This window comes from Loxodonta africana, chromosome 19 (genome assembly GCF_030014295.1).
Source record: "Loxodonta africana isolate mLoxAfr1 chromosome 19, mLoxAfr1.hap2, whole genome shotgun sequence".
Lineage (NCBI taxonomy): Eukaryota > Metazoa > Chordata > Mammalia > Proboscidea > Elephantidae > Loxodonta > Loxodonta africana.
The window spans coordinates 39,283,727-39,307,134 of record NC_087360.1 but is presented as its reverse complement, the minus strand read 5'-3'; the positions used below and the strand labels follow the sequence as shown (position 1 = coordinate 39,307,134).

Genomic DNA, 23,408 nt, shown 5'->3' with positions numbered 1-23,408 from the left:
ATAAACCAATCTCCTAGGCATTAGTGAGCTGAAATGGACTGGTATTGGCTGTTTTGAATCAAACAATCATATGGGCTACTATGCTGGGAATGACAACTTGAAGAGGAATGGTGTTGCAATTCATCGTCCAAAAGAACATTTCAAGATCTATCCTGAAGTACAAGGCTGTCAGTGATAGGATAATATCCATACTCCTACAAGGAAGACCAGTTAATACGACTATTATTCAAATTTACACACCAACCACTAAGGCCAAAGATGAAGAAATGGAAGATTTTTATCAGCTTCTGCAATCTGAAATTGAACATGCAATCAGGATGCACTGATAATTACTGGTGATTGGAATGCAGAAGTTGGAAAGGAAGAATGATCCGTAGTTGGAAAATATGGCCTTGGTGACAGAAATAATACTGGAGATCGAATGACAGAACTTTGCAAGACCAACGACTTCTTCATTGCAAATACCTTTTTTCACCGATATAAATGTTGACTATACCGATGGACCTTGCCAGATGAAACACACAGGAATCAAATCAACTACATCTGTGGAAAGAGATAATGGAAAAGCTCAATATCATCAGTCAGAACAAGGCCAGGGGCCAGCTGTGGAACAGACCATCAACTGCTCATATGTAAGTTCAACTTGAAACTGAAGAAAATCAGAGCAAGTCAGGAGAGCCAAAGTATGACCTTGTGTATATCCCACCAGAATTTAGAGACCATCTGAAGAACAGATTTTCCTTCTTGGAGAGAAGGACAGGCAGCAGTTACGAGTGTACAGGTAGTGATGAATTATCTTTCAGATACCAAACCAAAACCAAACCCATTGCCGTCGGGTTGATTCCGACTCATAGCGACCTTATAGGACAGAGCAGAACTGCCCCATAGTTTCAAAGGAGTGCCTGGTGGATTCGAACTGCAGACCTTTTGGTTAACAGCTGTAGCACTTAACCACTACGCCACCAGCGTTTCCCTTCAGATACCACCAGGAAGCAAACTTCAATTTGAAGTAGAAACCTTTTATTGGCACAGTTATTCCATTCCTTGTTAAACTGATAGGGTTAGCAGTGATTTAAAAAAAGTAAACACTGGTTTCTCTGAAACTAGTTTCACCATGGTATTAGAGGTATCAGTCAGTCAAATCATGACCACCCAGTTTTACACACACCACCAGGAGACAGTCTATAAAACTAGCACAGCTCCTTTAACTTAAAACTGTTCATTCACATGATCAGTTGAGGTGCATTAAAAATAAAATTTCTATTAAAGAAGAATCATGCCACAGAAAAGACCAGAGAAATTTTGTAACACTGCAAAGCTCAATAGATACAGAACCCGTGCGAGAATATGGCTTCAAATGGCTGCCCCCACCACCTCTCCTCTCAACCTATTCTAGAAAGATACTTGCTTAGAAATTACACTTTCCATTCCTTTGGAAAACCAGAAGTCAAACCCTTTAGGTCCTCACTGTCTTGCTCCCTGGAAATGTGCTGGAGGGGAGAGGGTGGAGGGTCACTGCAGCAAGAGTTGGAACATCAAGAGGTGGAACAGCAGGCACTACCTACAGCACTAGTCTATGGGGAAAGGGCCCACTTTGCTTTCAGCAGTGGTCTGTTTGCATTGTGAGGATCAGTCCACTGAACAAGCTGGGAGGTAGCCAGGATTTGGATTTGTCTTCCACGGAAGACAGCTCTGTCTACTCCAGAAAAGATCAGCTCCAATAGTAGACACAAGGTTGACCCAATCCAGTCCTTCAGGCCCTGAAGCATACCTGCCACTGTCTAAAACCTCTTATATCTTATCTGAACTCAAAAGACATTCCCACTCCCTTGCCTCCCATTCCCAGCCCAGATAGCTATATTTAGGGGGAAACTCCCCCAGGGCTGGTTGGGTAGGGCCACGGCCGATTAGATCTTTTTCCAGTATTGGTCAGTACGTGGGATTCCTGCCACGATTTCTGATTCGATTCCACAGTGATCCTGTCCTCTGAGGATTTTAAAGAAGCCTAGAAAAGAAAAAAGGTGCTTTTAAAGTGTATCTTGGGTTTTGACCTTTGTCAACATATTCAGATTCATCTGTAAGAGATCTAGCGGAGTAAGTAACCAATCCCAGCCCCAGGGAGTTCTGTCAATTTCTCTTGTTCATTCATTAAGCCAGCCCTCAGCAAAACGACAAGACAGCCACACAGACACCGTTTCTATTCTACCCCAAGTCACTCTCCATGGCAGTAGTCTCATCTGGTGTGGATGATGAATTGTAGTAGACAAGCTATGTAAGGTTGCGTCTTGGCCCCATACCACCCTCTCTCAGGATCAGGGACTGTCTTTTTGGCAAAGGGAAACCCCAACTATCACCTAAGCCGTAGGCCCAGGGCTCGTAGCTATGCAGCAGGTAGGGAAGGGAAGACCAAAATGGCCACTATGTTCTGGCTCATAAAAAGCTAGAAAGGGTTAAGAAATCTTAATGTATTCTTAGCAGGAAGGGAGCTACCACTCACCATTGTCACCCCAGTCAGTATTCCAGGAGTTGGCAGCCAGCCAGTAGGGTGTGCCATTCTCCACTCCCCAACCCAGGATGCGGATGGCATGGCCTCCCACCTCTTCTCCAGTTACATGCTGGTACACTCCTGAGAAAGGAAAAACTGCGTTCAGACAGAGTCACGGCAACTGCCTATCTCCTACAGCATCATCCAACTCATGTGTCCACCCTTCAGATAGGAGAAACGAGTTCCAATAGGGACTAATAGGCCTTGTACATGAAAAGCACTAGACCAGTTGTTTTCAAACTGGGTCCTATAGAACTCTGTGGTTCCATGAGAAGGCTCTCGGGCTACTCACAAACATTAGATCCGTATTTCTATTATTTAGATATATTTTTAAAAGCCCAGGACACCCAAATGTGTTGAGTAAATATTTAAATGGAGTCCAGCAAAATGTGTGCTCACTGGCTAATTTTAAACAAATTTGTAAATTCTAATTTAAGAAATAAATTTAATATTAATAAATTGTCAATTATCTGTTTTATACACTGGGATTCCATGTAAGATTGTATTTGTTAGAAGGGTTCTATAGCTTAAAAAGTTTTTTAATTTCTGCTCCAGGGAACAAACTGGAGAAATGAATTAAGGGAAAGGCTCAGTTAGCAGCAGCCAATATTAACTGATAGAGAAAGAGACTGGCTAACGTGCTTAGAGGGCTGGTTAATCAGGCTGTCCCCTGGTTGACTTTATCACTTTAAGAACTGTCATCCTTATAATATTTTTTCTTCCTTTGTTCAATCCTTGTTTCATAAGAGTTGACAGCTTTAGATTTTTCAACATAGCAGAATGTCTATGAGATAAAGTCAGTTAATATGAAATAAGGGATTCAGTTCTATTCTGTCCTATAGGGTTGCTGTGAGTCAGAAATTGACTCAATGGCAACAGGTTTGGTTTTTGAAGACAGCGCTACAGGAGCTCTAGCTGGCATAATGGTTAAGCAGTTGGCTGCTAACCAAAAGGTTGGCAGTTCAAACCCACTCAGTGGTTCCACGGGAGAAAGACCTGGAGATCTGCTCCCGTAAAGACTACAGCCTAGAGTTCTACTGTCATATGGGGTTACTGTGGGTTGAAATTGACTCGATAGCACCTAACAAGACAGCTCTAGCAGACAGGGACTGTACAATTTCTTAGATTTGAATCCCTACAGCATCACACACAGCAAGGTTCTCCATGTTTATTCATCCACTATTTTTTTATGTGTTAGGCATGATGCTAGGCTGTCAAAGACAAAGATGAATAAAGACACATCAAACCAACAGTTATAATGTAAACATGCTGATAAAGTAATGGAGGCAGAGGCAGGAGTAACCAAATGCCAGGGAAGTCAGAAAAGGCTCCACGGAGAAGATATTTGAGCTGGGTTTTAAGGGATGAGTAGGACTTGGCCAAGTAGAAAAAGTACAGGCATAGTATGTGGAATAGCATGTGCAGAAGGTATGAATGAGAGCAACAGGGCATAGCAGGTAGAAAAGTTGCTGAGAGCAATGACTATAAAGATTGTCAGGGGTCAGATTCTGACTGATGTTCAAAGGAACGATGAGACCCACGTGAAAAGCCCCTTTTTCCCCTTCCCCCAAAGAAAGGGCCTGATGAAGGTTCTTGTTGGCCCACCTGCATCCATCTCGGTACTGAGCCCAGTCCTCCCCAACAGGCACCATCAGGCATCAATACATACCAGACTTATACACCAGGAAGTCTGTATACACAGAGAAGGCTCCCTCTACTGGGCCATTTTTGTAGATCTCAGCCATGATCTCCTGCTCAGAAGAAGGGACACCGTAGGAACTATATCCTGGAAAATTAAATAGGCCAGGCTGGGGTGAGTCATGGCTCCTGCAGTTCTATCATTCACTGAGTCACTCTGGGCCTCTAGGAAAAGATCATGCACACAAGAGGCTGTGCCCAGCCAGGGGAGCCAGGGGAGTCAGGGAAGTCTTCCCTGAAAACCAGTGACTGAGCTAGCTCTGGAGGATGATTAGAAGTGGGCAGCATATGCAAAAGCTCTGCAGTACGGAGCATAGTGAGTATGAGGTGCTGGAAATAGGCCAGAGTGGTACCCCAGAAATATTCTAGGACAGATTACTCCCTTGTAAAATGAGGGATTTGGTCTTCCAGCTCTGAAGTTCTATGGTTCTAAGACAACATTCCTGAGGCTGAATTCAGAGTGGGGACAGGCCTCTGGCAAGAGAAGCATCACCCCTCCTTTCTCTATCCTGGTGTTCATTGACTATAAGATTTAACTGTCCTGCTCTCTTCTTTCCTTTGGCCTAAGGAACAATGCCGTCAGATTCATGGGTCTCGGTGTACTTGTAGCCAGGGTCCCATCTTACCGTAGTGCTTGTCTTCTTTGTAGGATGGGGAATAGCCAGGCTCACAGGTCTTGCTACACTTGGGAGTCTCTCCTCCTTCTCCCTTGCATGGGGGCCGGGAGCCATTGACATGGTGTTCACATGGAGGAATGGAGTAGGGTCTGCAGCCTATTTGGGACCAAAAAGAAAGGAGGCGGTCAGCCTACAGCCCCTACAGAGAGGCCTCCATAGGCCAGGCTGAAGAACTGGGGCAAGAGATAGTATGAACGTTAATTACCCTTTGATCTGTAACACTGACACTTTTCTTCCACCTGTTGCAACTTCTGCTATAGGAAAGACTGGGTTGTCTTTCTGCCCTATTTTTTAGCTCAGTATTCTTGCCCTCAACCCTTAACCTTCACTGTATAAAGCTATGTTAAAGGAAAATGAAACCAGTATTACACACTGCTTATAAAACCCATCTGGTCAGATATGGGCAGACAGCAGATACTCACCTACATGGGAGTCATAGAGGCCACCAGAAACCAGGCCTTTCTTGGTCCAAAAGTTCCAAGCTCCAGCAGGAAAGCCTCCATTGCAGCTAAGAAAAGAGCCATTCATTAAATTCACTGTGAGAGAAGCTCTAGAGGCTCCCCAGAGCTGGTACCCAAGGCCCTATGGTGGCTCCAAGATCCACCACTGCCTTCAGTAATAGTACTCTCAAACCCCAATAAACCTTCCCAAACCCCGATGAACCCCAGTTTATCCTCCCCTGGATATTCTCACTTCTTCCAGGGAATCAGCTAAGCCACCCCCACCTACTGAGATCCTCAAGAAGACAGAAGGGCTCACATATTCACTCACGTTTACACTATGTGTCCATCTTTCTAGAACCGGATGGCATAATGGAATTCCCTGGGTAATGCTAATGATTTTGATTTAGTTTGTTTAGGGGTAATGGCCCCAAGCATCATATTTTTTAAAAAAAAACACCCAGGTATTTCTAATCTGCACCAAGATTGAGAACCACTGTTCTATCTATAATCAATGAGAGACATTAGCAGAGGCAGACAGATACATGAGGTACGGATTCAGTTCTGTATGACCAATCTGGAGACCCACCATGCTTAACTGCAGAAAACCAAACCAGTGATTTCAGAAACCAGGCAGGGATCAGAAATTTAACCAAATTTTCTGAGACTACCTGTTTTCCCAGGACCCTGTTGCCCACCTACAGCTCTGTGGGGCCAGCCTGGCTTCAGGTATCTCCCAGAAAGCAACAGCCACACTAGGGCCTGCTTCTAAATGCCCCAGGTCTCCATGCCGTCTCAGATAAGAAAGATACATCTTCCAACCTGAAAAGGTGTTTAGGCTCTCAAAGGGAGAGTACCACTCTTCTTCCAAGGTAGCCCTCAATGTCATTTTCCACAAATTCTCCAACTATGGAGGCCTGGGCCTAACAGCCTCCAAGTGCCATTCCTAGGGGTCTCTGGACCTCCTTGGTGGAAGGTGCTGCCTCAAACTCACCCATCCCCACACTCCATGTGACAGCAGGTAAGCAGGTCCTCCGCAGACACCTCCACATTGACATTCCCATTGGTGTGAATGCAGACCCGGTCAGAAATGGCCTCCACAGCCCCAAATGCCTGCAGGAACAACCCCCACCCAGGTAAGAAACCACCATTTCTCAACTGTGGACCTCATGAGAAGACGGACAACACATACTGCAGCTATCACCTTAGAGGACCACAGTGGGCACGTTCCTGGTGGCTAGTTTTTCCCAATATGAGGTTAGGGAGGGTAAGGGGCTCAAGCTTAGGCAAGAGACCAATCTACCCCAAACCTCTACCTGGTTACTTGGATCATTTCTGAAACATGCAGTTTTTTTTTTAAATATAAAAAGACAGTTTGTTGATACAGATGGAACACTTCCGCATGGAGCAGAATGGTATTCACTGCTGGACTAGGAGATGGTGTCAAATAGAGAACTGAAAACAGCTTAACAACTAATATACACGAGGCTTACAATCTACAAGGTTCTTTTCACATCTATTATTCCTCGTAATCCTTACAATAACTTCATGACCATAGGGTTCATGATTATTTTCACACTGATAGAAACTGAGACTCAGAAAGTTTATGTAACTTGCCTAGTCACAGCTGATCCCACCCCAAATCCCATGATTACTCCCCAGTGTGTTCCCACCAGCTGCCCTCCTCAGCTAGCAAGCCTTACCCAACAAGAGCCACAGGAACCCTGGTCTCTGATCTCTTTAATGGTTGGACAGTTTGGCCAGTTTTCACGGGCATCAAAGTTTTCAGGAAGATCCATTTCCTCAGCCAAGTGAACTCTGGATAAAGGACAGTCTTCATTATAAGCTCTTATAACTCACTCCCCTCATCCCAGCAAAGTTCACTTAGTTTAAGAACAGCTGACTGTGGGCTGGGCCACCACTAAGAAAGGAAGTGAGGCACAAAAAAGGAATGCAGAAGAACAGTTCTGCAGGGATATTATTCGCCTTGGAACATAATGCTGCTGCTCAGTATAACTTATCATTTTATGTATATCTTTCTAGACTTATTTTATGTATATTTTCTAAGAGTTTTAGCCACAGGGTACAGATAATAATGTTTCTTGCTTCCCCTTCCTCACCCCCCATTCATAAACATCTTCCCAGGTTCTTCACATAATTTTTAATGTCTTTATCATAGTGTATATAGCAATGTGCCATAACTAAGCTATTCTATCTGCACTGCTGGACATTTCAAATACTTCCTGAGAAAGTTATATCTGCATGAAAATGCCCACTACAGAGCTTCCTATAAAAATAAAACAGTAATGATAGATCATATGGGTTTTCTTCAATTAAAAAAAAAATTATTTCAGATGGAGTCCATCCAGATCTCGCAGAGCCAGATCCAGTCTTTCATACCTGGGGCCCTTCCCACCAGGCTTCTAAATTAACCTGAAGAAGTTCAACAGAAAACACTGGCATTGAGGCTGAGCTCTATACCTCAAGTAGTGTCTCTACAGCTTTGGGGGAAGTGAGACCTACGAATGCCCAGGGAGGCCTTCTCTCTTTCCCACTCTCCAAAAAACATGTCACAGTGGCTCAGGCAGAGCAGCGCATCCTCCCCAGGGAGCAAGCACTCACCTCTGGGGCAGCTTGGGTCCATTCAGCAGGGTGCCACACAGTCTCTTCACATAGCTCATATCCACATCGTAGAAGTTGTGTCCAGCCTGAAAAAGAGCCCTGTGGCAGTTAACCACCAATAGGAGGAGGTGTTTTCTAAGGAAAGGAGTAAATGACTGTGTACATGTTGCCCACACACAAGGACTGACTCAGTCAAGTCCAGAGGCCCTGTCCAGCCCAGCAGGGCAAATGGGATAAGGCTACCCCACAGAGCAGGCCCATAGACTGAGGTCAAGCAGCCCTTACTCAGGCCGGCTTAGAGCCCTTGTTGGGAGAGTTCAGCTCTCAGACCAGTAGGTGTCTTCTCTAACCTGCTACCATTTGTTAACTATAAGAGAAACCCTCCCCCAATGCTGAGCACATCTTATTTATCATTTCTTGGTTCCCACAATCCCAGGTCTCAGTGCTGGGCAGAATCGAGGACTGATTATATATATAAACTATACTTTTCATGTTGGTGTGGTACTTTACAGGATCTACCAGGTTGTGAACACTTCTGAAGTTTTTTATTCCCCCACAGACAGACAGACAGATGCGCATATACATACAGAGTGGAGGAGACAGGAGCAGTGGTGGGCATGGTCCTGAGCCTCCGTGAGTCTGAATCAGGGCCATTTTCCAAATATGCAGGAGGAATGTCCTGTGGGCCACAGCTGCAGCCAACTCACTCAGGAGTCAAGAGTGGACAGATCAGCCTGTAGGTAGGGCTTACACAGGGAGAAACACCCCACAACCCACCTGCCATGTAGTGTTAAGTTTGTTGACATGGTTGACCAGCTCATCGGACAGGGGCTTGAAATACAGTCTGCTCTGGGCACTGGTCAGCACCACCAGGCAGCAGAGGGTGGCCAAGAGCTGCCACATTTTGGAAGCTGGGTCTTGGATTTACCTAGGAAAAAAAAGGACATAGGACATCAGGACATTTCTCCTTCACTTGGTTAAAGTGCTCAATATCAAGGCACCATCTTAGAGGCATATGGTTCTGATGCCAGGAACAATCACATGACCAGCAATCAGAAGACCATGTTCTTGTCTAGGCTCTGCCACCCGCTCCCTTGTGCAAGTCCGTTAGCCCTCCCGTTCCTCACTGTCCTGAGCTATGGCCCTGGCACATCTGGCTGTGTGCAGCTTTTCCTCCACACAAAGGGGGCCGTGGGCCAGCAGAGGGAAATCCAAGTAGCTGTGTTGCAAGCTCTGAAGCCCCACTCTAGCTTCAGGCCAGTGGAGCATGAAGCTGGAGTCTCCAGGGTATCACTCCTGGCTGCTCAGCCCCTCCCAGGCAGCCGAAAATTCCATTAGGCAGCACATTCATCTTCCAGAGTTTGAAAACATAACGTGATCTGAAGCCTACAGCAGGGAGGCTGTAGACTCTGTGAGAGCCACATGGTGTGTGGCACACCCAGGGTGGCGGCAGCTAACCCCTTGGGTCAGGTCAGGCTCCAACCTTTGTGTCCCTCAACACGGAAAGCAGTCAGGTGCTGATCAGGCCAGAGAAGCAGCAGCCACCTCATTCATTCAGCTGATGAGGGGCACCAGCCCTCACCCAAACTTGGCTTCCTTGAACTGTAGTTTCGGGGCCTAAGGGATCACAGTGTGAACCTGAGGCTGATCCCTGGTTCTGAAGCCCAGACCCTGACCACTTTTTGTAGAGGTCGGCCTCCTCTGGGTTGCCTTTACTTCACCGTAGCAAACCAGCCCACACTGTCACAACAGGATAAAGCCTCAAAATAATAACAACAGGAGAAGCTGGTTTACATTTACTATGTATGAGGCACCATGCCAACTCAGTACATATTATCATCTCATTTGACCCTCATAATATCCTGACAAGTACAGTACCCCCATTTTATATAGATGGGGAAACAGGACAGAGAGGTTGAGTGATCTGCCCAAGAACAAACTACTAGTAAGCGTGGAGCCAGGATTCAGGCCTAGGCAGGCCCATTTTAAACCCCTACTCTGCACTGTAAAGCAGCAGACTCCCACTTCTGCAGGCCCCAATTTGTGACAGGCCATAACTAGTCATAGCCATTAATGGGGCCCTGAGTCCTTCTGATGCAGATTCCCACACCTGGCAGGTACAGACTAGCCCATTTCACAGCTGAGAAAACTTTTAAGGTACTAAGAGGGCATAATGTTTCTTATGTTAAAAACAAGAAATCCAGGACCTCAAAAAAAAAAAAAAACAAGATTTAGGACAAGTCACATAAGCTTTCCTACATTCACCTTCTGCCAGGTAAACTCAAAAGGCCAGAGGCCTGGGATTTCCCTGAGTAATGAGCAGTAAAAAAAAAAGCAACTGGTTTGTCTGAGGGTCCCTTTTGATAAGTCTTTCAGTGAGCACTGTCTGATATGTTAAGCATTATACTAAGTACTGTGGCTAGCATAGCTAATATTATTCCTTGCAATAACTCTAAATTTTAAATTATTTCTTTAAAATATTCTTTATTACTTATTATTTTTATCACTCCCATTTTTTGCAGAGTGAGACTTTGAAGTAAAATAACTTGCCTTAGGCCATAAGACTATCACAGTCACTAGACGGTTTGTTGCCCAGCTATCTAGTGCGCTCTGTGAGGACCATAGCTATCTTGCTATTATCTGCCATAAACCCAGGGCCTACCAAAGAGTAGATATCAGTAAATATATCCTGAATAAGACCAGATCTTCAGACTAAATTAAATCCAATGTCCTTTTCACTGTTTTAAAACTGCCTTTCCATGGCTTTATAGAACAAAGTTTTAGAGATTTTTCCTAAATTAGTGCTCCCAATGAGTAAATAGTCTGTCAGTGTGACTAAGTCCTAAGTCGATGCCCAATTGGATAGGAAAAATGTAAAAGAAAGAACAAACTTCAAGTACTACATTTTCGATACAAAGTAAGCAAAACCAAACCAACATAAACTAAGGGCGTGCTAACTACAATAGAGACCAGGGAAGAGAAACTGATTTGTCTAGCGGTACAAGTCTTCCAGAATTTTCTCCTGGCTTTTCCAGTTAGCCAAAAGTTCTGCTTCTACTTCAGGATGAGGCATGGGAGAAGTGAAACCATCACACCAAAACCATGGCCTTTTGATCTTCGACTGCCTTGAAGTCAGGAGACCAGTGGTTTCCAGTTCAGCCTCTGAATCACCCTTCTAATAAAGCAACTCTGACCAAAGGGTTGGCAGTTCGAATCCACCAGGCACTCCTTGGAACTCTGTGGGGCAGTTCTACTCAGTCCTATAGGGTGGCTATGAGTCGGAATCGACTCGACGGCACTGGGTTTTGGTTTTAACAGAAGCAAGGAATGTTTATTGTTTATTGGTGGCCATACCCATAGGGCCAAGTGAGATACCCACAGGGTGGGAAAGGGCATGGGCAGGAATATCCTGTCCAAGAATATGCTATCCTTGACCTCCAGGTACTCACACCAACACTGAAACGGGGCTATCTCCTCAAAGGGCTGCTGGGAGGGTTCAAGGAAGGTGATATATACACCAGTGCTTAGTACAATGTCTTGTACTTAGTGAACTACATTTGAGGAAAATTTTAAACAAAAGGCTTAAGCAACAATTCACTTGGAAGAATAAATGTGTGACAATAGCAAGACAATTCTTGAACAGAGCACTAGAAGAATCCTGGCTCTCTGGGATAGCAAAATATGTTATAAAACCCCAAGGAGATGCTGGCCCAGGAACAGTCAGACCATTCTCAGAAACATATCCCATGTGCAGAGATTCCGTGTATGTGGTAAAGGCAATAGGGAAATGACCAGATTTTTTCAATAGATGGTGCCAGGACAACCGGGTATCAATTTGGGGGTGGGGGGGGGGAAGTAAGGCTGGAGCTTTGCATCTGACTCCTTGCATACAAAAGGCACCACGTGGATCAAACATCTAGGTAAAAACTAAAGTCTTATGAAGAAAATAAATGTACTTTCTAAAACATAATATTGAAGTGAGGAAAGCATAAAATCAACATAAAGCAAAGCCTTAAGGGAAAAAAGTTTGATTACAATCATATTCATTAAAAATAGATAAAAAAAAAAGACAAACTGAAAAAAGCAATACATTTAAGATTTAGTTTCTTTAACATAAAAAGGGCTCTTAAAAAACAAAAAAATAAAAACAGTATACTAGAAAAATGGCAAAAAGTTATATGTAGTGAATTTACAGAAAAATAACTATAAATGGTCCACATAGATTAAAGATATGAAACCTCAGGGAAATGCAGATAAAGGGAGATATTTATCTTATATCAGATTGACAAAGGCTGGGCAGTTTGATATTTCTCGGTGGTGGTTAGGATGTTGGGAAACAGATACCTGGGTACCAGTGATGAGTACCTAGTGGTAGGTACAGCCCTAAAAAAAAAAATAGAGAGGCCTTTTTTGGCAATCTCTTACCAATTTTTAAATATTCATGCCCTTTGACTCAGCAATCTAAAATTTAGAAATTTATCCTAAAGATATAAAAAAAAATATGCTACCCCCAAAATGCAAAGATACAGGCACAAGAATGTTCGCTAAAAATTTCTTTATATTATAAAAGACAGGAAACAAAGCTAGTGCCTAATATCAACAGTAATTGTTAAGATATGGTAAATGGTTATATAAAAGAATACAATACCAAAAAAAAAAAAAAAACCCAGTGCCATCGAGTCAATGCCGACTCATAGCGACCCTGTAGAACTGCCCCCTTAAAAATGAAGTAGTTGAGGTAAACCATATTGTATTGGTAAAGTAAAAATGCCCAAGATTACTGTTAAGTGGAAAAATAGCAAGTTGCAGATGAATAATGGAAAATGTATGAGCCTATTAAGCAATATACATGTAGATTTGTTTCTGTCACTACATGCAAAACAGCAAGAAAAATACACAAAAGTAGCAACTGAGGCTGAGAGACTTTTTTACTGTATACTATTTCTTTTTTAAAACAATGAACATGTTATTATATTTCAAAGTTTTCTGTTAGGAAAAATAGTAGCTAGTGCTACCAAACAACTTGAGTCACCAAGTTGATAAAATAACATTTGTTTTAACATTTTCCCAAATTCATTTCTAATCTTTTCCCTAGCCACCAAGAGTCTTCCCTGATGTCTTTCTGCTTAAAAAAAAATTAACCTTTCTATTCTCACTGATTCATCCCAGAGGCTGTGACTCACATGTCCATGTGTCAGCTGACTCACAGGGCCTCCAAGTGTTATATAAACTTGTCTTCTGGGCAAATAAGCACTCAGTTTGCCTGTCTTATTTTTAGCAACACCACTCACTTAAACTTTGCATTTGCTAATTTTCCAAGGAAGGAGGGACTAGTATGGAAACACTGGCATGTTCATTTCCCTGTGCCATTAACAAGCCAGTCCTTAACCATGAAACAGCAACTAGCTTTCGCTTCCCCTTGTCTGGGTAAACACTTCCTTTTTATTTCTCAATTCTGTACGTTATTCTTTAAGTACAGGAGAGAATGAACAGAAAGTCCTTATTTCATGAGGAAAGAAAGCCCAGTGCCGTCGAGTCGGGAGGAGGGGTCCAAAAAGGATAAGAATACTTGCAAGTCACCAGACTGCCTTTCGGGTGTGGGCTGGTGGAAAGAACAAGCTGTAGGCAGATGCTACTTCCAGTCCTTGGTTAACTGGGCTTCCCAGGAGACCTGAGTTCCACCATACCCCCCTGGTCCTTTTCCAAACTAATCTCTAGCTAAAAAATACGCTCTCTTCACTTCCCTCTTTTCTAAACTCTGACAGGACTTAATGATTTATATTTGTTTTTCTAAAAGCATGTTCCATTGAAATTCTTCTACAGTGTTGTCATTTTATGTCAACCAAGATAAAGATTCTGTGGCCCGGTGATACTATTAACTAAAACACCCTACCCTCAAAGCAGAACTGTTTCCCAAGCTACCTTGAAGTCATTCTGGGGACAAATGTGGACCTTGAAACACTGGAAGAAGATGGAATGAGCAAAGTAGTAGAATTAATGCCAAGCCCACCAGAGGCTTTGAGTCCTGGCATCCTTAATGACACAGAATTGGTATTGGCTGCCACTAAGCTAGATAAGGAGCCCTGGTGGTGCAGGGGTTAAGTGATATGGCTGCTAACCAAAAGGTTGGCAGTTCCAATCCACCAGTTGCTCCTTTGGAAACCCTATGGGGCAGTTCTACTCTGTCCTACAGGATTGCTATTGTGTGACTGTCAACCATTTTGTGATCTGATGTGATTTTCCTACGTGTTGTAAATCCTACCTCTATGATGTTAATGAGGTTTAGTGGTAGTTATGTTAATGACTCAATCTACAAGATTAGGCTGTGTTTTAAATCAATCTCTGTTGAGATATAAAAGAGAGAAGCCAGCAGAGAGACATAGGGACCTCATATCACCAAGAAACAAGAGCCAGGAGAATAGCGCATCCTTTGGACCCAGGGTCCCTGCACTGAGAAGCTCCTCAACCAAGGAAGATTGATGGTGAGGACCTTCCCCACAGAGCCTACAAAGAAAGCCTTCCTCTGGAGCTGGCACCCTGAATTCGCACCTCCATTTTACTAGACTGTGAGAGAATAAATTTTTGTGTTAAAGTCATCCACTTGTGGTATTTCTGTTATAGCAGCACTAGATGACTAAGATGGGGTCTTTGTAGATGTTATCAGTTAAACTCACAAGAAGTCATACCAGAGTAGGGTGGGTCCTAATCTGAGTGCTGTCCTTGTAAAAGATAAGAGATACGGAGTTAGACAGAAAGGGCTGTCACGTGCAGATCCATCTACAAACCAAGGAAAGCCCAGGGCTACCAGAAGCTAGAAGAAGGCTCTTCCCCTAGAGTGAACAGAGAAAGCACGTCTGCTAATGCTCTGAATTCAAACTCCTAGCTTCCAGAACTGTGAGACAATAAATTTCTGTTCTTATAAGCTATCCAATTTGTGGTACTTTCCGTTATAGCAGCATTAGGAAACTAACAGAGTCCTGGGGTGGTACAAATTGCTGTTAACTGAAAGGTTGGAGGCCAAGTCCACCCAGAAAAAAAAACCAAACCCAACCCAGTGCCGTCATGTCCATTCTGACTCATAGCGACCCTATAGGACAGACCAGAGGCACCTTGAAAGATAGGCCTGGCAATCTACTTCCGAAAAATCAGCTACTGAAAACACTACGGAGCACGTGGGGTCACCATGAGTCAAGGTCTACTGCATGGCAACTGGTTAGAACACTAATACAAAGGATATTCTTGATTTTTTTTTTTTTTATATAATAAACCAAGTTTATAACCTGAGAATTAAAACAACAACAACAAAACAGGTTCTCAGTCATTAGCCTCATCTGTCTCCTTAAAGCTATAAGGATGGCTATCAATCCCCTGGAGCCAGGCTCCTTGCGGCTGACTACCCCCAAGAAACCATTGCATGACGTAGAAAAAGCACTCGGAGGCCAGCACTCAGAGGCCAACACTGCAGCTCCAAGGGAACCAGAAGAAGGAGTGAGAAAGTCCCAGGCCACTTTACCTTTTTAGGCTAGTCACAGGTACTTCCGGTGTTACCCACCTGCCAATCATCTGTCCAAAAGAAACCAGTAAGTTCACCACATTGAGCGCAACTGGCCTACTAGACTTAAAGTCCCACACTGCCTGGGAACTGTAGAGCTACAACACCCACAAATAGAACATTGCTTACATTGCCACAGCAACCCCATATGCTACAAACAGAAGGAAATTACTATGTTAGGCTTAAAAGAACAGGCCCTAGGAAAGCTTTCGACAGTTGAAAAAATTTGTATTGTTGGTGAGATAGAAGACAATTTGGACTGACAGTCCAAAATTCTGGAAGCTTTTGCTCACCAACTTTGCTCACTAGTTGTGATACCGACTTATTGTGATGCTGGAAGGGGGCAATACACCTCTATGTCTGGGTTTCTAAAATGGGTTTATTGCCAGGATACTAAAGAGCCTTGGGCCTACTGTATAAAAGCTTTTAGAGATCCTCTGAGGCTTAATGAGATGATTGTTTCATGCCTCTCAGTTTGCAGGGGCACACAAGCTTCCTAATTCCATTGCAGGCTAGATTACACCTCCCTGCTGCCTTAGTAATGGGGCAGCCAAGGCATTAGAAAACACAAAAGTAAGTGACAGAAAGGCCTCATGTTTCGAGCCTAGTCCAATTTTCCTCTCTTGGGGAACAAGGCTGTGTGAAGATAGGATGAGATGTTCTTTCAGGTGGCCTGGCTCAGAACTGGCACCACTTACCAATGAGCCACCATCAGGAAAACCACTTCTCACTGACTGGGAAGGTGGATGTCCATCTCAGCATGCACAGGATGGTACTGGTTCACTGCTGCTCTCCCAGAGTGATTATTATATTTATTCTCAAAACTATCCCAGTTTGGGTGAAAAATCATGGTCACCCTACTATTAGTGACAAGGCCTCAAATAATTTATTCTGCTATCTTCACTGCCAAAACAAAGCACTTCTTAAACATCTGTAGGGTTAGATCTAGAATGGGTGGCAGGTGGCCCTCAGCACCCTGATGCAGTTTAACAGAAGCCCCAAAACCTACAGTGGCAGAAGCTCTGGGCTGGCACCACCCTCCTCAGGGCTTGAAAAGCCAGGAACCAATGTGACCAGTCTCCATGTGAGCACACTCTGACCACATCCAGGCTAGCAGGTCAGAGGGTCATGGGAGAAGAGCAGGCTCAGCAGGGTCTCCTGGCACAGAATATCTAATTGTTCACAGTGCTGTTTGCTAGGTCAGTTTACCATCTTGGTGTTATCTGTTCCCATCCTCCTCCCCCCATGCTTGCTGCTACTCTAGGTTATCTTGATATATAAACTGAGCCAAGACTGCAGGCCATGTGTCCTTCCCACCGCCAAGCATTCATAAAACATTCATGGTCGAATGGACCTTATCAACCAAATCAAAACAACTCATAGCAATCCTATAGAGGACAAAGTAGAACTGCCCCATGGAGCTTCCAAGGCTGTAATCTTCAGGGAAGCAGACTGCCACACCTTTCTCCAGGGGAGCGGCTGGAGGGTTGGGAGTGACTGGTAAGTTTGAACGTATCTGTTAACAGCCACCAGGACTCCTTGGAATGGACCTTAGGTCTTAAAACATAAAGCTTCTGTTTTATAAGCGAGGGAAACTAAAGCTTGAGAAGAAACCAAGGGCAAGCCCTGAATGCACACACCTGAAGAGGGGTGGGTAACTGTGAGGAGATCAAATTCTAGGAGAAATTCCACTAAAATTACCTGAGTACTTCAACAATGTCATACAGTTGCAGATGCCTCAGTTTTCTCATCTGTAAAGTGGAAGATTGAAACTACCAGAACCTATATCTCACAAAAACCAAAAAAAAAAAAAAAAAAAAACCAAACCCAGTGCCTTCAAGTCGATTCCGACTCATAGCGACCCTATAGGACAGAGTAGAACTGCCCCATAGAGTTTCCAAGGAGCGCCTGGCGGGTTTGAACTGCAGACCCTTTGGTTAGCAGCCATAGCACTTAACCAGTACGCTACCAGGGTTTCCTATATCTCACAAGCATTCTGAAATTTAGAAAATTACAAATTACATATTGTTAAAGAGTAGTACAGATACCTAGATTAGGCTCTAAAGAACTCTTTGTGGAGTTATAGCTATTTATAAACACATTGAAATGCACAAACACTAACGCTGACCATCAACAAAAACAAACAGAAAAGAACTGAATTTGAATTCCTGATCATGAAATGAAAATTAAAACAGATATACAATTTCAACTCATCAGACTGGCAAAAACTAACGTTTGAGAATATCTAGTGTTGGTACATATGAGGAACAGGAACACTCATATGCTGGAGTATAAACTGGTACAACCACGTTGGAGAGCACTTTGTCAATACCTAGTTCTACTTCTGCTTTTTCCCTACAGAAACTCTTTTGAATGTCTGAAAAATACAAGGATATTTACTGCAGCACTGTGAGAAGTAGAAAAAAAAGCATAAGGTACCTGTCTCTCACTGGATAAATACATTGTGCATGCAAGATGAGTGAACTCTATGTACCAATATAAAGTTCTAAAACACAAGTGAAAAAGGGTAAGTGCAGTATGATGCAAGTTATATAATTTCTTAAACATTTAAACATTAAATAAGTTTATGGATTGATACAAAGAAATAAAAAGTACAAAACTACACAGGAGAATTAACAAAGACAAGAGGGGTAGACAGGAGACACCAGTGCCCCTCAGGAAGACAAAAAGCAGGCACAGGAGTGGTACCTGACATAGTAGAGCAGAGGAAGTGAAACCTGATGCCTGCAGACAGGAGCCACCATGAAGAGTGAGCCCAATCACCCTGCAAACCCCAGACAAGCCTAAGACTTGGAGGCACCTGGTGAAGTGGAAGCTGGGGATGAGCTGTGAGGCTAAACACATGAGGATTGTTTAAAAGTCTAAAAATGTAATAGAATTTGGTTCCTATACCTCCTAAAAAAAAAAAAAAAAAAAAAACTCCACTCAAAGTAGGGTGGGTTACAGCCATGCAAGGACTTAACATTCACCTCCCATGCCCCCTTTCTTAGGGGGTCATGGAGTGTGCAAAATGAGGGCATAAACCAAGAGAAGATAAGCTATAAAAATTCTAATTTCATATAGTTCAACCTCATATATTTCTAATCCTGTTCTTGCGCCAAATTCTCAAAAACAGGCGACAGACATTGTGACTCCTCACCTCTAAATATATCAGTCCATTATATAATATTTCCCCAGGACAAGGGATATTCTACACAACCATGCAATTTGACTGTTCTATCTCTTTTATCTTCCCCATTCTTTGCCAGTCCTGCCCCTGTTCCCTCCACTCTTAAAGAGGTTGAATCCTTTCAAAGGTCCAGGCTAGTTTTCCTGCAGAATGTTCTACATCCCGGATTCATCTAACTTTTATTCTCACGACTAGAGTTGGGTCAAACATTTTGGCAAGACCACTCCATAGGTGATGTTAGGTAAATTCACCATACCTCGTCTAAAGGCATATAATGTCAGGACTTGATGCCAAGCTTGACCTCTTTCTTGTTTAAGATGGCAACTGCCAGATCTCTTCATTACTGTTTGCAACTCTTTCCTTTTTGTAATTTGTAAGTAATCTATGGGATAATACTTCAATTTGATACCATGTGACTATCCTCTTCACCAACACCCTTTCACCCATGGGTTTTAGTTAGCATCGCTGATGATCCAAGGATGACTGAGCACCCTTCATGATGTCATCATGTATCAATTATCACAGTGGAGTTACATCATGGTCAATTTATAATTCTATTCATTTTTTTCTACATCAATTAGCTGGAGTTACTTTATAAAAAGCAGCCAAGGGTGTTAACCATTTGTACCACCCAGGGTCTCCACAAAGACAAAAGGGAGCCCCTACTTATTAGGCCAGGAAGTAACTTCCAACTTCCCCATAGAGTTTCCAAGGAGCGCCTAGCGCATTCCAACTTCCAACCCTTTGATTAGCAGCTGTAGCACTTAACCACTACGTCACTGGGGTTTCCAATCCTTTAGATGGGACCCTATTAGTCTTCAAGGATTTCCTTGCTCTGTGATGCAAGATGCTCCAGGTGTACTTCTATACTTTCCCTACCCCAGACCTGGAAACAGCCATTTCTTCAAGGAGCTCTGATTTTAGTGAGAAGTGGCATTCAGAAATCAAAATCAAGGTGATAGGTCTGTCTGTTGCTTCTGGAGCAACGCTGGTTCTAGAACCTTCTGGTGGACAAAGCTGGAGTGGGGGGATATATACTTACTTATTTCCTAATTTTGTCATCCATTTCCTATCTCCCCTTCTTTCTCTTCCAGCTCTATGATTTGCAAACACCATCTACAATGAATGTATAGTTTCTAAACGCATAGCCAGCACCGCAAAGCAGAAACCTTCCTAGTAAAAGTATTCAAAGAACAGATATTGTTCCTTCTCTGAGTCAGATTCACCAACCATGAGTCGGTGCCATACTTCCCTTCTGGGAAATGGAGTCAAGGCAGCCTCTGCCAATTAGTCGATGGTTCTGAACGCATGTAAAATTTTGGTCGAAAATCTCTTTGCTTCTTAAAAGTGAGGTGAGATTGTGGAGATACATATTCTACTTGCGAATAGAAAAGGTGTTTTCCCTTTCGACCACTACCCTAGGCCCAGAAAGGCTGAGCTGCAAGGGCTCTGCACCTCCCTGATTAACCAAGCCATTTTAGAGGAGGCTCTAGTGATGTCCTGAAGATTCTGTAACTTCAAAAGACAAAAACTAGTCCAGGCGTCGAGTTGATTTCAACTCATGGTGACCCATGCGTATGAGAGTAGAACTGTGTGCCACAGGGTATTCAAGGACTGATTTTTTCAGAGTAGATCACCAGGCCTGTCTTCCGAGGCACCTCTGAGTGGACTCGAACTTCTAAGCTTTTGGTTAGCAGCGAAGGGTGTTAACCATTTGCACCACCCAGGGTCTCTAGAAAGGCAAAGGTTGCCCCTACTTATTTGACCAGGAAGTAACTTCCAACTTTCTACAATACAGGATACCCATGCCATTTAAGGACCCAAGGCTCCCCTGAAACTTGGTCTCTGTTCCACTTAATCCAACTGCCAATAGTAATATAAAACATCCTTCACCCCTAAAATGTGTATAACTTCTTATTCTAACTCATAGGTACAGCGGCTGGGGAAGGAAAAAAAGAACTTGTCTACAAAGGGAAAAAGGAGCTTGGCCTCTGCCCAAGCTGCTGAACCAGCACCAGATAGGCAGTTTCCCTCCTGGAGCCAAAGGGCTTCTACTCCTTATCACCTGACCAGTTTGAAAACAGCGTTGTCCTAACAACATCAAGGGGAGTCAGGGCTGTGTCTGCCCTGTGTCACCTCCACCAAGCCTGTGATGCACCAAGATATGCGATCTGCATCTTTCCACCCAAGAGTGCCCCCAGCTCTAGATCAAGTGCCCAAAAAGGTTAGGGTGGAAATCACTTTTCTCCAGTACACCTCAAACTCTCTCTTTGGGAAAGCCCCTTTCTTCTCAAGGCTCAAGGGCCCTAGGTCAATCATCACCAGTACAAATAGGGAACAATTATCTATTAAAGGAAATGAAGTTGTGAAGAATAAGAAAGTGTCCTTTACTGAACCAGGCACCCTTCCAGGCCTCTCCACCTTCTTTCTGAATCTACTGATCCACCTAGATGCAGTCATATAGAATATAGAATGTGTTTCAGCTGCATTCTCCTTTGGTAGTGGGCACTTAGGGATCAAAAGGTGCTAGGTCTCTCTCTGAACCCCACAACCTCCCCTTCTCAGTGGATATGCAGATCTCCATTGGGTCAGCTGGAGGGATGTGGGGCCTGGGCTATGGTCCTTTTCCCAGTGCCAGTCTACTGACCTTCCTAGTGCCTGGGGAAGGGGTTGAGCTTGGCCCACTAAGCAAAGTTCAATTCACATCCATCTGGTCTATTCATCCCATGTTCCCTGAAGAACCCCCAAATCACTCATCTCCCACTGGTCTCTAGCTACTCCCTCTCAGGCCTCCAGGGTCCTTAACTGAGGGACTCACTCTCCCACACTACCCTGGGCCTGGAGGCACTGTCTTCCTTCTACTGGAGTCCAGGAGTAGGGAGCAGCATTTTCCTCCTCCCTCCTACGTCCCCAGGGAGAGTGGGGTCTAAGGTTTCCACACCCTCTATACAGTCTCCAAGAAGCCCCGGTGCACAATGGTCAAGCACTCAGCTTTCTCCATGGGAGAAAGAGCTAGTAGCAATTTGCTCCCTTAAAAGATTACAGCCTATGAAACCCTATGGGGCAGTTCTACTCTGTCACATGGGGCCACTAACAGTCGGAATCCACGGAGGGAACACAACAACAGTCTCCTATCCTTCTGCTCTGCTTAGTCTCCCCTCTGCTGTCTATGGATTTAACTCACTTGTGTTCCATCCTACTCCACCCAGTTTTTAGGTTCCTGTTTTTAATAGACCCTGTCCTCTGGGGTCCCTGGAATTGTGTGGGATTGTGTGCAGAAAGCTGCACTGGCAAACCCTTTGAAATAAGGAGGAAAAATACGAAAATAGATTTAGGTCAATAATATTATCTCAGCTATTTGCTCTGAGGAAACTGAGGCCCAAAAGTAAGCTGTGCAAGGTCACGCGGCTGGCAAAGGGCTTGGGTAGGGAGCCAGATTCTGGCCAAGTCACCGGATACGGCCATACTCTTTCTCGAAGGATCCTCCCTTGGAGTTCCCCGCAAACTCCCGGGCTCGGCGTGTAGCGGCCTCTGGGACCGGGCTATGGATTTGGGCTGATCGTGGTGTCACTGGGCTGACTGGACTGGAGAGCTCACCGGAACACAACCCTGGGGGGCAAGCGGCCGGCGAGCCGAAGCTTCCCGGCCGGAGTGGGGGGACGGGCGTCTGGCTGCCTGCATATTTTGTTTTTGTTTTTCTCACTACGGCGACTTTTAGGGGTCCACTGGGTGCCACTTCTGCTCGCCCTGGCAACGACAGCCCCCAGGGTCCCCGCTTACCGCCAGCCGCGACCCCCTCCCCACCCTGCCAATTCCCAGGGACACAGCCAGGCGGCACCTGGGCCTGGCGTGGGCACTTGTGGCGGGGGCGCAGCCAGCCACCCAGGTCTCGGTGCGGCCCCGCCAGGCGCTCCCATCCCCCTCCCTAGGTCACTTCCGTCGCGGCCGCAAGCACCCAGAACCCACCCTAGCTCGCGGAGATGCCGCGCCGCCAGCCCCGGCCCTTCCGCCTGCACCCACCGAATTTCGCCGCCGAAAGCCCAAGCCTACAGCCGCCGAGCGTACTCCGCCGGATCCCGGTGCCGCCGCGGTATCCTCCCGGAGACCGCCCGGCGCGCCTATTTCTCCCGGCCCAGCCCCGCCCCGCCCCGCTCGGCTGACTCTCCCACGTGACCGCTGCGGGGCCCGGACGCCCAGGCTTGGGCTCCGCACCCGCCGCGCACGAGGCCTCCCGGCCTTGGCGCCTGCGGCCCCGCATTGGCCTAAGTCCTGCGAGAGGCCGCGCCACTGGGGTCGCCAGCCCAAGAAAGGGGGCATCCGGAACCCCAGGCCGGGCTCCAGAAGTGGCGGCTCCGACCGAAGCCTGCAGCCACCCAGCTTCTGCCGTAGGACAGGGGAAAATCTGCGGGATTGGGGCCTGGGGGAGGCGTAAAGAAGGACTCCCTAGGTTTGGTAGCGGAAGGTGGTCCTAAGGAACTCGGGACTCCATCCCCAAAAGACTCCACCCAGCATAGTGAAATTCCCCAGGCCACTGCGGCCTAAACGCGGCTGTGTTCAAGCCGGCTGAATCCCTGCATTGGAAGGACTTGCTGTCGCTTCTTCCGTTCAGAATCCACTGCCAGTGTTGGGGATATAAAGACAGCCGGCCTCCGGGAGCTCACAGAATAGCCTTTTAACGTTAGCC

At 45.0% G+C, this 23,408-nt stretch overlaps 1 protein-coding gene across 1 annotated transcript; it reads right to left on the bottom strand.

The window, feature by feature from the left end:
- Positions 1-998: 998 nt before the first annotated feature.
- On the bottom strand, positions 999-22,866 carry CTSB (cathepsin B). The gene is made up of 10 exons (XM_003412448.4): positions 22,745-22,866; positions 8,760-8,910; positions 7,983-8,068; positions 7,064-7,178; positions 6,355-6,473; positions 5,343-5,428; positions 4,870-5,016; positions 4,215-4,331; positions 2,498-2,626; positions 999-2,005 (listed from the first exon to the last, which is right to left on the bottom strand). The coding sequence occupies exons 2-10, from the start codon at positions 8,883-8,885 to the stop codon at positions 1,908-1,910; spliced, it is 1,023 nt and encodes a 340-aa protein (XP_003412496.1). The 5' UTR covers positions 8,886-8,910; positions 22,745-22,866; the 3' UTR covers positions 999-1,907.
- Positions 22,867-23,408: the final 542 nt, after the last annotated feature.